Source organism: Aplidium turbinatum, chromosome 2, assembly GCF_918807975.1.
Source record: "Aplidium turbinatum chromosome 2, kaAplTurb1.1, whole genome shotgun sequence".
Taxonomy (NCBI): domain Eukaryota; kingdom Metazoa; phylum Chordata; class Ascidiacea; order Aplousobranchia; family Polyclinidae; genus Aplidium; species Aplidium turbinatum.
In genome coordinates this window covers 3,593,031-3,610,892 of record NC_137473.1, presented here as the reverse complement: position 1 = coordinate 3,610,892, position 17,862 = coordinate 3,593,031, and the positions used below count along the sequence as shown (strand labels likewise).

Below are 17,862 nucleotides of genomic sequence, written 5' to 3'. Positions count from 1 at the left end.
TAAAACAGATCGTTAATATTTACATTGTGAAATGTCAAAAGCGTTTATCTTAACCAATTGTGAACAATAAAACCTGTTCCAATTAACACCATTCAAAATGTTTCAGATAACCTAATTATATGCTCTAGAACAGTGGTTCTCAACCTTTTTTGGTGTCGGGGCCGAATTTCAAACTTCAGAGTAGCCTACGTATGGAGCGCATGAAAACACTCAAGTAATTATAACGAAAATTTTAAAGAATGAAAGCATGTACCAACGAATAGCAACACTAACAAGAAAAATAACACAAATCAATTTAATGTCCAACTTGGCATTGGCTTTGAGCTTTAACAAATTTGTCAAAGTGAGGCGCAATTGCAGAGGATGCAGTAGCTGCTTGAGGTGGTCATCTGTCAACCGATTGCGATATTTATTTTTGATTCTGATCATTTTGATAAAAAGTGTTTCACATACGTAAGTTGATCCAAATACAGAGGCATTTTTCTGGGCATTGGTTTTCGCAAGAAGGCTTAGCTTAGCAAGCTTTTTAGCCGTAAGAAGGCTAGCTTGGAGCCGCATGCGGCTCTAAGAGCCGCGGTTGGGAATCACTGCTTTAGAAAGTGGAAACATGCCGTCATGTAGGGGAGGGTGGGGTAAGATGAGCACCTTTTTGCTTAAGTCGCTTTTACAAAAGAACGGTTTGTTTTGGAAAATTTTAATAGGGTAAACTTAGCACTAGTGAATCAGCTACATTTTAGATTGAGTTTTATCACCTTGCGATTTTTATTTTTTTTTTTATTGATACTTATTCGCGTGTTGCTCAACTTACCCCGGCATAAATTGTATGGGGTAAATTGAGCAATGACCTGGGGTAAGTTGAGCAATTCGATTAAGTTGAAGCATTCCCCTGTCAGTTTGTTTGTATAATTGCGAGGCATTATGCTTCACAACATAACACTGTTTTTTTTATCCAATACGAACCTAAAAAGACACAAATTCAACAGTTCAAACATTAAATAAGCTAAGGCTATTTCTTTTGGGGTAAGTTGAGCAACTGCTCCAAGATACAGTACTTCAACTAGCATTGCACACTTTACCCCATCCTGATTTTTGTGACAAAATTACAAATATTTAAAAAACTACAAGACCAACCAACCTGAACGTTTTATTGAATATCCTCACACTTTATACTTACCAATACAAAAAAACAGATTTGACTTACATAGTGTAACAATAAAGTTATTCAGTTTTTGGCAAAAAAATAAAAATTTCGAATTTTCGACATAAGCAATATAATCTGATATAATTGCGTGCCATTGTAAAATGCAATTCTCAGTGGACATAACAAATACATTGCATGAAGTGGCATTATGAGTGATACATCCAGAATAAAAATAAAAAAATTCCGCCGACTCGTTTTTCCAAAAACAGGGGTTGCTCATCTTACCCCATTGCACACTTTACCCCAGTCTCCCCTAACCACTGTCTGTGACATGCTTTTTGTAGTAGGCCTACCGGTAGGCTACTATCAGAGATTACTTGTCACTTTGTAAGTCATCTATGGTAGGCCTAATTCAGGGATGGAGGAACCACGTGGGCCTCGGCCGTCCTACTTTTTTTTCTGGGTGGGCCTGGCCCACCCACTTTTGAAAGCCAAATTTCTTTGAAAAGGTAGCAAAAACGGCAAATTAGAGGAGTTCCAAAAAAAAGCTCTTCACTCATTTGATGTACACTAGTTTGATTACACAGGCCAGCAAAAAAAAAAATTGGCACAAAAGGTGAGAGTCATTTTAGAGTATTTCAGGGCCCCTAATTCCAAAAATGCACTTAGTTTTTTCGAAACTCCCAGGAATTGAATGTCGAACCAAGATTACGTTCTTCCGTATCAATGATAAAATTTTAAGCAGCTACTTTATTGAAGAACACAACTTTGTATTCTGTAATTATATAAATGACCTTCGTACCTTGATGGGTGTTGCACTGTTGCTCAGTATAGTAGGCCTACCATAATAAAGAATTGCGTTTGTTCATCGATGGCTTTGTGACGTAACTGTACAGCCGCACGCTTCGCTGCTCAGGCACAATCTCGTTTTGAAAGCTCTGACAAAAGCACGCGCGGAATGCTGATCAGACCGCAATGGGGCAAAATTTTATTGAAAATCGTTTTATGGTAGCAAGTTAAACACAAAGAACGTGGAAAATCGCCAAGTCAGGTTTTTCCTTTAGTATCCCTTTAACGTGCGTTGCTCAAGCGCACGCCCTGAGAGTCGAACCAGCGCGGCTTGATCTTGAAGCTTCTTCGTTCCAGAAGTGACGCGCAAACCAATTGAGCTATAGGGGCGGACATTTGATCGCTTTGTGCAAGTTCTTCACTAGGCTATATTAAGCTACAGTAGAATTTGCTTAATTCGTCACCTCAAGGGGATTAGAAAAAAGTGACGAATTAGGCAAATAGGTCAAAACAACTGTAGGTACACCAAATCGGGACCAACAAAATTGTGACGAATAAGGCGAACTGACGAATTCTACTGTATAAGTTGCAGCAAATCTCTACCAAGCGAATTTTTAATGTTAAAAAAACTTGTGAAATCCTGGCAGAAAGTACAAAATTAAATTAAATTTTTTGCCTTTTCCCCTGTACCTGTATAAGATAAAACCAACAGAGCTGAACTACACAGCAAGTCAGCACGACAATTTATTAATATCAAGCACATACTGCGGAAAATGAAATCCTTGAGGAAGAACATATTACTTTCCATCAATGCAACTTCAAAACACGTTGAAGCAATGTACCATCAAAACGTGATACATCATTGAAAGAACGAACAAAGAACGGGCGATAGGCTTGCACCTTGTTTCACGTAGCGGACAGAAAACGCACGGCAACAACTCACAAGATGGCGCCTTAACTAAATCGTATTGTCATGTGCTTTGTTGTGTGGACACAATACAACCTCACGTCGTGCTGTAGTCGTGATTAAACGTATGAAATGCAACGATCTGACGTGGACCGAAGTAATGGTGGCAATGTCACTACGATCGTGCGTAGGCGCTTGTGACGTCATGATAAAGGCAGTTCCTCCATCAGAAGCCATGAGTCGATAAATGCGAACATCCGGGACGTTTCTTAACCAACGCCGTTGCATTAAGAGAAACAAAGTTTCGAAAATAAAAACTTTAAAATTATTAAATATCTTCAGTCACAAAACCCATAACTTCAAATCGGGTGTGCCCCGCAGTTTGGTAACTGGGTCAGATCATGCGACACCACGCGGTGACAAGCAATTGACTAACACGGGGTTCGCCCGAAGAGTTGTTTGTGGGTGAAATGAACATAACAGGTTAGTGATGAAAACATTGGTAAAACAACGAGGTCGTTAATTATGAGTCACAATTGAACAGCTTTTGACAATAACATGCTATACTGGAGAACCATCCACTTGTATCCTCGCTCGAGAATTTAAAACATTTTTAAAAACCCAAAAGTAAACTTCTGACCGGAATAAGTTAAATAATTTTATAAAGACCAACCATCCAGAACAGACAGTCTCAGCTGGAAGCACTCAAGCGTGGCGAGTAGAGGAATGAAGCACCGCAAATAAAATGATCTATCACAAAAACAAACTTGGCAACACTGAAGTTAGGTGGTAGGGAGCCGTTCGGTCCGTTTCTTTAGCAAATGTTGACCAAACTAAAATATAAAAACACATATAAATCAACCAAGCAAACTACCCACCTACCCCTCACTAAACGAAACTACGTGGAATGATGAACGAGTCACCTTGCCCAGTATGCTGCTTGTAGCTTACATTCCTCCCAGCCGCCATGATTGCGACATTGATAAAATGCTTCGATACAAGATAAATTACCACATTAGGGTAACCACGCAAATAATCTCATCAAGTTACCACACAGTCGGTATATATTCAGCATTGTATTTTTATATCGCTTATTAAAATTTAATTACGTATTAGACCTTGGCTATTCCAGATAAAGACACATTTATCTGGAATTTTTTACTTGTTTAATGTCTGTATACCACCTTTTGCTTTTTCGTGTGAACAAAAAATGTGTTGAACCCATTGACGTGACTCAGGTTTACCATGTTTACATATCTGAGGTAAAACAAAATAATAAAACTAGAGAGTTTGTCTTGTTGAACCATAGACATACGAAGCAGAGCAACGTGATCAAGTTTAACATATTCAAGTTTACTGTGAACCAACAACACCGGTCAGTTACCTTGGGCGGGGAATCTTCCCACTCCTTGGGGCCTGGGGAAGGGTGTCTCCGGGCTGGGTCGGGGGAATCCCCTATCCGGTGGGAAAACTTCTTTCTGAGAGCTGCAGCGATGAAAGCAGCGGGGTCCGATGGGTCAGGAATTGAAGGCTTTTTCTTGTTTATTGGGGTTCCGTTGGGTGATCTGAAAATTATTTACATCCAGTTAAAGTTTGCTAGTCTTGTCTCGACTAGTACTGGTGAAACAGGTAGTCAACCTTACAAAGCTGTTTCATCTGTTGAACAAGGTTTCTGGCTATGTAAAAATACGCAATAAGTCTATTGCTTATACTTGACAGCAGGGCGGTGGAGTCGGAAAGATTTTGGCATGTCCAGAGTTGGAGTCGCCAAAAAAAAAGGTCAACTCCGACTTAATACAAAACGATAAACAATAGAATTTTTTCTTTGCAATCTTTTTTCAAAATATTGTTTTTTGTTTTCCGTATTGCGCTCTAGACCTTCACTAGAAAATAAAAGTGTTTGTTTTAATTGTTTGTCGTAGTTTCAATTTCGATCACAACTTAAAATAAAAGTCAATTTTAACAAAAATATACAACAAATTTGAAGAAATCTGGCAGCACTGAAGCTGCAGTAGGCCAGTTATAAACCGAGAAGTCGGAGATTTTTCGCCCGACTCCACAGCCCTGCCTGACAAGCCAACATCTTGGAAAAAGGAGAGAAATCTTTCATGGCTGCCAGCAGTCAGCTAAGTACGAGTAGGCAGTAGAGAACATCTCATTCCGTTAACCGTATCAGCGAAACTCCAATACTTTTGTTGCCATCTAGCGTGAACTCGCAGTGCATACCTCGATACTGACTTTAACTTGACTTTATGAAGATCCTTCAGTACATCTCCCATCGACAAAGGAGCTTTCACAGTAGCAGTTACCCCGTCACCCATCTGTGGACGCGCGGTTATGCATAGTGAGATATTATATACACCAAAGATGAGAACATGTCTACATACAATAAATGCTTGAAAATACAAAAAAAAAATGCTTTTGTAGTTTTCATATATAGTTAGAACTCAGAAGTATGACAAATGATTAAGACAAAGATACAACAGAACTACACATCAACACATACATGGCGGCTGTAAAGTTTGTCAACAATAATATAATTGGATTAATTGGAAATACGTAACGTAATAAAATACCCGCTAAACTGAAGGTCACAAAATTACACAAGTTTTTACTTCAATAAATGGCAAATAGATACGAAAGCTGGTGTGAACACATAAAATATATAAGGTCGTTGCGTAACAATCCAACAATGCTAAAAACAACAACGTCACACCTTCTTTTGTTTCCTTTCTCTGATCAACTGAAAGACCGAGTCGCCTGGGTTCTGAGCGGGGGCAATTGTGAGTGGGGGTGGTGGAGGAGGGGGTGGCGGTGGAGGAGGAGGCGGTGGGGCCGATGGGCGAATAGGGGTTGAACAAGAGAACCCATCTCCCGGATGGACCACCATGGAGTTGAAGCTCATAGACGCTGAACAGAAAGCAACGCGCATGACGTCACCACCATGAAGGCAAAACTCCCCCGCGCAATGGCAAGTTACATTTAACTTACAGTACACTGACAAGTTAAAGTTCGAATACATCAAAGTGTTTCATGCCAAAACAAACTACGACAAAATGAAATAGTATAGCATAGTTCAACATCTCAAAGCCCTGCTAATGACCCTGTTGTAAAATTATGATTTTCTCATCTGTTTTTTTTAGATTAACAACTATATATAGTATATAACAATAGAGATGACACAAAACAGAAGTCAAAAGTGACAATAAACACTTTTCATAGCCTAGCCTATCTTACATAAACATTGGACACCTGTCTGAAATCAATCTTAATAATGTAATCAGAACAGCCTGACAGAACTTAAGCGTAATTCTGGCTTCCCACGATTAATTCGGTAACTCGTTACTTTATGAACAACACAAGAGATAATCAAGTACTTTTGCGACAGTCAAAACAGTAATGTAGCAACGGGATGGATAGAACACGTCCTCAACATCAGACATAACCCAACCAACTAACACGTCGCTGCACATTCTGTCTGGGACTGCTCCTCCCAACATCAGAAGAAGAGTGACCATCAGAAAAGAAAGATCTTGTCAGGACATGGATTTGAGACACCCACTATATGGCCAAACTCCAACACGCAAGCGATAGAAGTCAAGAAAAAGTTTCCTTGTTTCACTTGTCCCAGTGGGTCAAGATGAGGTTGCCGCCAATATGCCGGTCCAACTGTGGCAGGAGAAGCTGGCAGCCGAACTGACACCGGCCAAAATGGAGCTTTCTCCCACAAAAGACCTTCCCCCAGGAAAGCGTGACACCTGGAAGTATTGGCGATGCCTCAACCGCTTGCCTCAAAAACTGGTACTGGAAGACGTAAGACATTGATGCGACACTGGGGATATTCTTTGGAAAGCACAAGTTCTAAATGTGGACAGGAGCAAACGATGCAACATCTCCTCAACTGCCTTGTCATAAAAGCAAGATGCTCTGCACAAGATTTGGCCGAGTTCAACGATAGAGCAAGAGCTTGCGTAATGCTCTGGGCTTCGGCCGTGTGACACACGATGAAGAACATCAGAAATGATCAAAGTTCACCTTATTTAGGCTTGACGTTATTATGGCATTATTATTGCGTCATCCGGACTTGACGTCATTACGGTCGGGGTGGTGGCATATATATCAGGTCATTAAGTGGTGAACCGAAACTTAAACCTTCAACCACCCTACACACGATCCTGCGCCGATGTCACAATGTGGAGTGACAATACGGGCAAAATAAAGTGATAGGACAGTGCTCACCTTTCCTGGGTTAAATAGATCATGTGTTTTATTTATTGCTGTGGCGGCACAACCTGCTGTCTTATGACTCACCATTCGATTGTTCGTGTTGCTTGGATACCAGCATGGCTATCTGAGACCGAAGTTGAGATAATTCATCCTCCAATGCTGTTATCTTGTTCACCACGTCTGGGGGAGTCTCGGTGGGGGAGTTTGCAGGTTCCACTACAACGAAGGATGATCTTAGTCTTAAAGTAATATTGCCTTCCTGCATGCTATTCCATCAAATGGTTAAACAGATTGAACGTTTTAATATGTGGTCAATGCATGAAAGATGAATATAACAATCAATAAAAAGTTTCGATTTTTGACTACGTACGTTTAGAACACATTCTGACGAAGCCAACCTGGTGCAGGGATGTCTCACAACAGGGAACATCTTACCAAGAGAATAGTTTATGCAAATTTTATCCTATCTTGCATTGTGCCCATACTTTCATTTACCAATATTTAATAACCTTCCCAATTTTTTCACTAGACAGTAGACGCTTGTTGTGACACAAATGCTGGGGCACAAAAGTTATCCAATGTTTTTACGCAAAAAGAAAACACAAGACAGGATGTGTATATAATCTTTTTTGTGGGTGCGTAGTTGGTGTTTTCTTGTTTCAAATATTTGTTGGATAACGTTGTCACAGCAGGTTTCTGGTGAAAAAAATGTAATGGGAATTATACTACAATATACATTGTAATCAAAAGTATCTGCACAAGATAAGGCATGCTTCATAGATAAAGTAGAATTCTCGTCATATAGGTCTCGCGGTGAGACGCCTCTCCGACAGGTCGTCGCATCAGAATGTCGTGTACACACAGCAACGTGTTGTTTCGAAGCAATTTTACCTTTCTCAGCAACTTCAGGATCAGGGGTTGCTTGTGATTTCAAATCGCTGCTCGATTTTGATGATGGAAATCTATAAAATGTAAAACTTGTTTGTGGTGGAGAAAATGGAACAAAAGCTGCTTGATATCCCCTATGGCAGGGTTTCCCAAACTTACTTGGGCCACGGACCACTATTTGTAATTTTTTTTGGGCCAAGGACCACTAATTTTTTGTAAACAACTTTTAACTGCAACTGAGGTGCAACAAGTAAGATTTACGATACTGGATAGCAAAAGCTTTCGAAATCATTTAAGTTGTAAAGAACTACGGCAATTATCTTTCGGTACGTACTGTACAACGTTTATGTGTGACTTATTAATTTCTTGTCATATCGCCATGGACTGCCTGTGCAGTTGTCGCGGACTACCAATCGTCCGCAGACCACAGTATGGGAAACCCTGCCCTATGAGGTTCATGTATTTTAGGCGCCGGTCAAACTGTGGAGTCAGGGTATTTAGGTGCGGAGCAGTATCCTTAAAAAACAATTCAAAGATATTTGAAACATCTGAAAAACAAAGGTATTTTTTAAACACCGAGAAGCAGCACTGAAGCAAGGCCAGTTTGACTCAGCGCTTATATTCACCTCCATGGCAATCGCTATGTTTACCGAGGGATGGTTAAAAATGTTTTTTTAATCGTTTTTTTACGTCTTTTTGATTTTTTATCCGTTTTATTTATTTTTTTCGTTTTTATACTATTTCCAATTGTTTCATACATTTTTGCAAGTAACACTAATAATTATTTTCATTTATCATAACAAAGAACTACCGTAAACCGGGGTAGCTTTGGCCCAATTTTATAATTATTTTTTAAGTTTTTTGTTATATTCTGATTTCCTAATGACCTAGGGTTTATTTTATATCATTACATTGTAGACAGAGCTCTTGTGTTATCATAACCCAAAAAGAATTCTCAAATTATTACAATTTAATGTGATTTTTTTTAAAAACAAAACATGGGCCAAAGTCACCCCAATCACGGGGTGACTTTGGCCCATGTCTGCTTTTGCCTTTCCATCCTACCCAAATTTAATTTTCAACAATGTAACAAAGTCAGGACGGTGTTTTTGGCCCAAAAACATGTTAAAAAAAGACAATATATATACATACAGCATGTCACAATACATTAACAATTAGGCATACAAATACACTTATTGTTCTCATGGATTTTCAGGTAGGGTGAATAAGTTATGAAATTATGAATGAATTACTATATATGTAGCCTAATATGATCGTGATTTGATTAGCAGCATGTATAATTGTATATACAATATTGGACACATGGATTGGATAGGTAATACTGATACAATATTGTTGTTGAGTTCATCATACTTCGTCCAAGCTTATACATTGGTGGTAATGTTGTTGAAAATTTAATGCACCATTTTTATACACTATTACACAATTTGGCATTTATCTGAGATATAAAGATTTGTGGAAGCAAAAAAAGTATATACAATACATCCTATCACAACATCCCAATAAACCAGTTTAAATGAAAAAAAATAATGAGAAAGTTATGTTTCCCATACTTTGGCAGAGAAATAGTAATAAAAGGACTCTTAACCTCAGTTCTGGCTTCTCAATGTTATGGGAATTGCTAATCATCAATAATTGTAGGATCCTTGTGAGAGGATTCAACCAAACGTATAATAATCAATAAAAAATCAACCAGGTTTGGTAACTACAAAAATTTATTGGTAGAGCTTTCGCCGCCGTAAAGGCGGCTTCATCAGTACTCTTATTCAAATAGAATCATATATAATAATATATATAATAATAATAATAGAATCAAAATAATAGAATAATAATAGAATTAAATAGATTCTATTTGAATAAGAGTACTATAATAATAGAATAAATAGAAATAATAGAATAATAATAGAATCAAATAGGTTCTATTTGAATAAGAGTACTGATGAAGCCGCCTTTACGGCGGCGAAAGCTCTACCAATAAATTTTTGTAGTTACCAAACCTGGTTGATTTTTTATTGATTTTGGCAGAGAAGTTTGAGAATGTTTTTTCGTCAAAAGTTTGACATTCTTTAACCTGCCTAGCATAATATCATAAAAAGTTTCCTATATATATTTGTTGTATTCAAAGTACTGATTCATGAAATTGAAAATACAGATTGTTATCTTTCATTAGACACCAAAACTGAGTATAAAAATGAACATGTCAGAAAATTATACCATTTCAAATAATTTTATAAATTTTGGGCCAAAGTCACCCTCAAGGGCCAAAGCCACCCCGGTTTACGGTACTAAAGGAAATGTTGAATTACCTATAGCTGCTGAATAACTTATTATAAATTAGTTTGTCAATATTTAGAATATCACCAAAAGTTATTTAACTGCATTTCTTTGCTCATTAACATCTGTATAACAAGTTTACTTACCTTTTTCTGAAAAGCATGCATACAATACACTTTAACACTTCATATATCATTACATATTATCAACTTACACGTCAGGTATATCAACAAGCTGGTATACATCTGAAAGGGAGAAGACCGACTTTTGATTCTCGCCAATCAATCGAGCTCCATTGGGGAGCAACTCAAATCTAAAAGCAAGCAAATCAAAAATAAATTGATTGTGATATGTCATTCATTGAACTGACACAAAAAGGCTGCAAATCAAGTTCAGCATTAAATTTAATCTACATTTAAACTAGCATTGCTTACAATAAATCTAGTTACCTATTTTTAAATTTACAAGGTGCTGCTAAAGCTAAACAGAAAGATGAATTTCAAGAGTTTACTATTTCACAATTATTTTAACACAAACTGTAAAACATTCCAAACCTGGGTCGTTGTGTGCTAGATAGTGGCAATGTAGAACCAATTCTACGAATTATACTTCGTTTCACACCAGAAATAAAATCTTCTTCAAGATATTTGACCTGCAATAAACTTTTGTAATATTTCTGTTTTAGCTAAACAAAAGTACTTGATTGTACAAAAATTTAAACAATGTACTGACAAAAGAGTTGACAAATATAACGTATGACTGTAGAGCACTTCAAGCTACTGCATCTGACAATGCATCAGACTCGTTTAGGTTTTGAAAAGCAATTACAACACTCACCTCACAATTTTCTGAAAGGTCCATGATTTTGCTGGGGCTATGTAGTTTAAATAATTTGTTAGTTTAAAGTTGAGCTTCACAGCTCTAGGCACAACATTTAATCAGTTTTTTAACATTTTGTTACAAATTTACTAAAATTCATGTTTGACATAAAATCATCTAAAGTTTTAAACAGTTTAGAAAAATGTTGAAAGCACAAGTTGGATCACTATGCAATGCTTTCAAGACCAGAGGCAAACATTTAACTAAATAGATGACATGATAGAAAAGCATTGAGGTTGATTAAGCAAACCACATAAACAGCTCATTTTAAATAGTTAAATTCAAATTTTTTTTATGTGTGGCACGGTACATTCAAATTTTGATATAATCATTTCAAAAAGTGTCTAATCCTTGAGCAATTCTTTACCCAATATTTTGTTGCCTGCTTCATTTGACATGAGAAAAATAATTTATGTGCAACAGTGCTTGATGATACAATGTGGTTTTCATTTTTGTTAATAGTTCAGTTTTTCAATAAATTGAATTTCTAGATTTGAACTTCCAAAATGTATAAGTTCTGTTAGCTTTGATACTTCTGACACAAAACATGCTTTTAGCCATGTCAATTACATACACAAAAACAACTTGATATAACTTCAAAATTGCTGTAAAATACCATCTACATCACACCAATGATGATGATTTTCCATTTGAATTAAACTAAAACTAATTGGCAACTTAGTCAGTGATAACTAAGCAGTGATACCAAGTGGTTGAAATGATACCAGCGCTGTACACCTTTGAGGAAGATGCGCATCATATATCTTTGTTATGAAATTATGGTTCAATAAACAGATATCAGTAATAAAAAACAGAGCAATTATTACTTCATTGTTAATTGTGTGTTCATATGAACAGTGATAAAGCAGAAATGGTTTAAACAAAGCATGTTGTACAAGAACACAAGGTTGCAGAAAGCAGATACAAAAACAAGCCCTACTGGCCTACGCACATATTCACATCATCGGTTTAAAATACATGGCGCAAATGCAACTGTGCAATTAATGTAGTGTCCACTTGTACAATCAATTCAGAGTCCACTTGCTGTTACTGTGGAGTGTGGAATGCAGTTACTAAGCATTGCGTCATAAACGAAAACAGTATGTACAAGTCCATTACAATTATCGTGTAGGGCACTGGCAGAAATAGTCATACTGGTGTTTAGAAGACAAAAGATTTGAATTCCTAATCACCGTTCACAGGAGATCTAGAACGCGAGTGTGATCGTGAATGGGACCGACCACTCTCTGATCTTGAACGAGATCGACTATAGGATGGAGAGCGATTTCGTTTACGATCTCTGTCATACGATCGACTTCTAGAGCGTGATCTACTGCGGCTTCTTGAATGCCTTCGACGTCGAGGAGATCTAGAATGACTCCTTCTGCGATCATAAGAACGTCGATGTCTTCCATCACCATACGATTGATTTCTACGTCCACCATAATCACGGTCCCTACCATGGCTTTCTGTTGGACGTGCATATCGAGCCATAGCGACACGAAGCTCTCTGCCGTCTAAAGTTTTACCATCCATTCTATCCATTGCATCTTCGGCATCACGTTTGTCATAAAATCGAACAAAAGCAAATCCTCTGCTTTCTTTAGAATATTTATCTCTTGGAATATAAACATCACCAACATCTCCATACTTTTCAAATGCTCTTTTGAGTGTCTCCGGAGAAGTTCGATAAGTCAAATTATCGACTTTTAATGAGTGCATGGTTTCTAATCCAGGAGGGGGTCTTCCGCCACGAGACATTGTAAGCACTGCTGGGCAATGTTTCCGATGCTAAAAATTTTAAGCTACAGCTTTATAAAACCTATAAGCAAATGAATTTTTGTAAGTAAAAGTCACTGAAGATGCAAGCCTAATATTTTAAAGGCAATATTAACAAAAAAGTGTCTCATAGGATTGAGGCCACGTTGCTCTTTTTTAGGTATTATATAAGAGAACATCGCTTTCCACTATATGATGTCAGTTATCCTCGTTTTCGAGGATGGTACGGTAGTTTTTGTAATTTTAACAATAATCATGAGTTCCACAATATCATTGCTAGAGAAAAAGCTGCGTCTCAGATTATGGTGGCAAATGTTGTAAACCTTAAAACCCAAACTAACTTTCATAGTAGTAATGTAATATAGTTTTATAGTAACTTTCATATATTTATCAAATGGATTAGATAAAATATTTTTAATATATATATACGGTATCCAAATTTCTAAATTGAACAGTAAGGTATGAAACCTACGGACAGACGTTTATCAGCTTCAAATCAAACAGCTAAGCTTTCTTTGCTATGACAGTTTGATAGATGCCAATAATTGCTAGGTACTGTACGGCTTACCGTTCTCTGCACCAACTCACATAATGATGATGATGCATGTCACCATCACCTCAGCAACATCTTTCAGCAACCACTATCATCACCAAACAGCTACAGGAAACAACGTCCCTCCGATTCAGCATTTACGTTTAACTACAGCTACTGGTCTCAAAACCATTGAAGGTGGTTCATGCTGCTGCAGGTTGGCTCTGGTTACAGGTCACCTCATGACTGGACAAAACGTCCATCGAGATCCTTCAACTGCAACACTGCACCCCCTGAATGCATTAAATTTATTTATGTATGTTTAGGTCATTCTTTTTTGTTTGCAACAAAATGTTAAAACTGTAGCCTACTTGTATTAATTCTTACATTTAATACACCAATTCATGGTATTAACTTGAAAGTCGTTTGGGTTTAAATCAAGATAGCTTCAGAAAAAACAAGAAACTCATTGAATAACTTCTTCATTTTTCTTCGATTGCTTTATCATCGCCGCGAGTGATTGTCAGGTTTCAAGATCTCAAACTAAAAGGCAAAACAAGTAGCTTTCTTCAAAATGGAAGACTCCAATTGCAGCTTGAGTTGCTGGACAAGTCACAAGAACTCGAACAAAAATTGAATTGAAGGTTCCATTTTTAGATGGCGTGTATAATGGTGTTGCCGTCTTTATTTAATATTATTTTTCAAAAATTAAAACCCCATATGAAATCGGATATCTGCTTTTTTAGTCATATTTAACTTTAGGGAATTTTTGTTACTGCACATTATCTTAGAAAACAGTTACCTGCCATATAGCATGAAAACTACGAAATTGCAAACTTAAGCAAAAGAGGCATTTCTGGTTACCTGGCACTTGGTTTTGCTTGCCACGCATCACAGTTTTATTTAGCCTATTGTGCAAAATTAAATTTTTTTGGGTAAAAATGAGGAGAGGCGATAATTAATCAAGTTGCATTTCGATAAGTAAAGGTAAAACAGATGAAATATATTAAAATATACTTATTTTTTTATTTTTAAAGCTAATCGAAGAACTTGACTGATTCTCTAAACCGCTTTTATTGCGATGTCACGTCAAAAACAATTTTGAAAAACACAAAAGAGGTTTACAGTAGGACAACTATAGGTTAGTTATCAAAAAGCCGATGTCATGTCTATAAAAGTTACATTTTATAGTATCTCAGGCAAGAATGAAGAAGTTAACATTTAGCCTACAAAGGAAAGAGAAAATTAACATTCATTTTATCACTGCCCATTTTGGAGTTTATTACTGCACAATTTTGGTTTATCACTGCACAAAGTGGTTACCGTATCACTGCGTCTTAGAATTAACTATGCTTTCAATGTTGAGCTTTTTGAAGCTGCTTATAGTAGCCTACACTGCATTAACTGTAACTTATACCTGAATGAAATATAATACAAATACAAGTAGGCTACTGACATGTGTGTACACATGCTTAAGCAGGCTATATCCCACTATGTCAGTCATGGTAGCCCTGTGTTTGGGGTATTTCTTGATGCTTCCAAAGCATTCGACCGTGCAAATCATTCTGTATTGTTCTGTAAACTAATTGCTAGAAATGTGCCTGCAATATTTGTTCGTCTAATAGCGTTTTGGTATAGCCAGCAATTAATGATTGTGAGGTGGGGTTGTGCTTTTTCTGACTCATTTACTGTATCTAACGGAGTGAGACAAGGAGGTGTACTCAGTCCATACCTCTTCCCTGTGTATATGGATGAACTGAGCAGTAGGACCTAAATAAATTCGAAATAGGTTGCTATGTTGGCAGTTCATGTCTGAATCATTTAATGTTTGCTGATGACCTGTGCTGCTTTGCACCTAGTTTGAATGGGTTGCAAACATTGGTTAATGAGTGTTATTCATATGCAGATTCACATGATATTATATTTAATTCTGATAAAACTGTTGGCATGATGTTTGATACTACTTACCTAAAGCTAAACCTGCAACCCAAAGTCAAATTGGGAACCTCTTAGTCAAGTCAAGTCAATTTATTTTGTTTTAACAGCGCCATATATTAACAAATAATCAGAGTAAAATGTAATTGTCAAAACAATGCATTGTACAACTGTTGGTTAGATTATGGCGCAATCAGGATGGTAGCGAAAGACCATAAGCAGTCATCTAGTCAGCCACCACCCCATCACAGTAAATCTAACTACACATTCATACACACTAGTGTGCAGAGGCAGGCACACTACTTCATTGAATAAAAAGAGTTCGCCACTGAGATTGAAAAACAACTACTGTTGGTTTGAATCTGCATTCTCAGACTGAGTAAGCCGAGGATGAAGATTCAAACCAACGAGCAACGACCAAGAATTGACCAACCACCAATAATTAGTGATTGTGTGCTATAATAGGCTACAGCACTTGCGAAAGTTTTCCTGAAATAACGAGGAAAAACGTGGATACCACCACCGAATTGCAACAATTTTTATGTGAAGCATACAAAAACAGGGCAATTTGATACTAATAACTGTAGAGAACAAATATTAATAAGTAACTTACGATATGATGATATAGGCCTACTGTAAAGGTAAGTTATCCTTTGTATTGAGCACTTAAGGTACGCATGTATATTCATGTAACAGTTGGTTTTTGAGATTTTTTTTAAAGCAATGGAACGGTAAATCTTTTACATCGTGTGAAATTTCACTCCACACTTGCACACACAAGAAATGGAGTGTTTTTTTGCCAAAGTTTGTTTCAAACCTGGGAAGAAAAAATCTGGTTTTAGCCTTATGTCTTGTAGGCTATCATGTTGATGTATGTCGTCTAATTTAACAAAGTAGCCAGAGAAACATGCTGGCAAAAAATTATTTTCGTACTTGAACATGAACTGTGCATATGCCAGCTTTGCAAGGTCACTCACTTTTAATACCTGAAATTTGCTGTACATGTAGGTCGTCGAAGTTTTCCTGTCACCAAACAAACACGCTCTAATAAATTTGTTCTGAATCACTTCCACCTTGTGTACTAACGTTTTGTTGGCCCTACCCCAATTAATTATCGAATATTGAAGATTTGATTTAAATAATGAAAAGTAAATTAATCGTAATGTGGATAATGGGACATAGTATCTGATTTTGTAAGCAATGCCACATACTTTACTCAATTTTGTGCAAAGGTCAGAGATATGGGCGTTCCAGTTCAATCTGTGGTCCATCGTTACTCCAAGATATTTTACTTGATCAGTTTTGTTAATGCTTTGGCCGTTTAAGGTGAGAGAGAACGATTTTGCAACAGGAAGATTTCTACAAATGATAATAAAATTAGTTTTAGTGTAATTAATCGATAATTTATTGGTTCTCATCCATACATCAATCTTTTTTATTTCTTCATTGGCTTGTTGTTCTAGGCAAGTCAAATTGTGGTGTGTCATGTTTAGGCTGGTGTCATCCGCAAAAAGAGTGGTCATGAAAGAGGACGCAGTAGGTAGATCGTTCACATATAATAAAAATAACAAAGGACCAAGGACTGACCCTTGGGGGATGCCGCATTTGACCGTCGAAAAGTTTGATGATAATGAGTTAAGTTTGGTGTATTGTTGTCTGTTGGTTAAATAAGACTTCATCAAGTTCCATATTTTTCCACGTAAACCATAACAATATAATTTGTTCAATAAAATTCCATGATCAACAGTGTCAAATGCTTTACTCAAGTCAAGAAAAATGGAGCACGTATAGTTATTGTTATTTAAGTTTTTGAGTAAATGATCATATATGTGAGTTATACTGAGTTCTGTCGAATCGTTTGTCCTAAAACCATGTTGACTGGGAGTTAATATATTATTTTTATCCAGAAATTTAATCATTCGTTCGTACAAAAGCTTTTCAAGAATTTTAGAGAAAGTGGGCAAAAGAGATATTGGCCTGAGATCGGTTAAAGCGGTGGGATTGGATACCTTTGGTATTGGGATGATTTTAGACAGCTTCAGTGGATCTGGATAGGTCTCTTGAGCAAAGCAGTTGTTGTATAATCGAGCAAGAATGGGTGAAATAATACAGTTTGCAAGTTTGATGAATTTTGTCGGGATATCGTGTATTCCATGAGAAGTTTTTGTTTTCAATGTCATTATGATGTTTGAAACCTCACTGGGATTGATGTCTTCAAGTAAAAAACTGGATTGGCATGTTGTTGTTAAAAAATCTGAAGAGGATACGCCAGTTGGTTTAATTTTACTTGCCATATTAGTACCAATATTGGTGAAGTGCTCATTCAATAGGTTTGCAAAGTGGGTTGATTCAGTTTTGTGTAAAATGTTATTTATTTCCATATTGGTGGGAAGCGATGACATTGACTTGGATTTGCTAGTGATCAATTCGTTAATTACTTTCCATGTTTTCGATGCATCAGCTTTGTTTGCTTCAAATAAATAAGTGTAG

At 36.9% G+C, this 17,862-nt stretch overlaps 2 protein-coding genes across 3 annotated transcripts; both read right to left on the bottom strand.

Annotated features, from left to right (window-relative positions):
• Window positions 1-2,650: 2,650 nt before the first annotated feature.
• Window positions 2,651-11,239, bottom strand: LOC145764553 (mitochondrial fission regulator 1-like). Its single transcript, XM_082576175.1, has 9 exons — window positions 11,085-11,239; window positions 10,802-10,899; window positions 10,462-10,560; window positions 7,956-8,026; window positions 7,149-7,280; window positions 5,554-5,747; window positions 5,064-5,158; window positions 4,222-4,402; window positions 2,651-3,670 (listed from the first exon to the last, which is right to left on the bottom strand). Exons 1-9 carry the CDS (start codon window positions 11,106-11,108, stop codon window positions 3,620-3,622), a joined length of 945 nt encoding a protein of 314 aa, XP_082432301.1. The 5' UTR covers window positions 11,109-11,239; the 3' UTR covers window positions 2,651-3,619.
• A 3-nt stretch (window positions 11,240-11,242) lies between these two features.
• Window positions 11,243-14,010, bottom strand: LOC145764554 (serine/arginine-rich splicing factor 2-like). 2 transcript variants are annotated; one of them, XM_082576177.1, is made up of 3 exons: window positions 13,825-14,010; window positions 13,474-13,730; window positions 11,243-12,917 (listed from the first exon to the last, which is right to left on the bottom strand). In XM_082576177.1, exon 3 carries the CDS (start codon window positions 12,885-12,887, stop codon window positions 12,312-12,314), a length of 576 nt encoding a protein of 191 aa, XP_082432303.1. In that variant the 5' UTR covers window positions 12,888-12,917; window positions 13,474-13,730; window positions 13,825-14,010; the 3' UTR covers window positions 11,243-12,311. The 2 variants fall into 2 exon arrangements, with proteins under 2 accessions (XP_082432303.1, XP_082432302.1); XM_082576176.1 differs by having other exon boundaries at window positions 13,474-14,010.
• Between the last annotated feature and the right edge of the window lie 3,852 nt (window positions 14,011-17,862).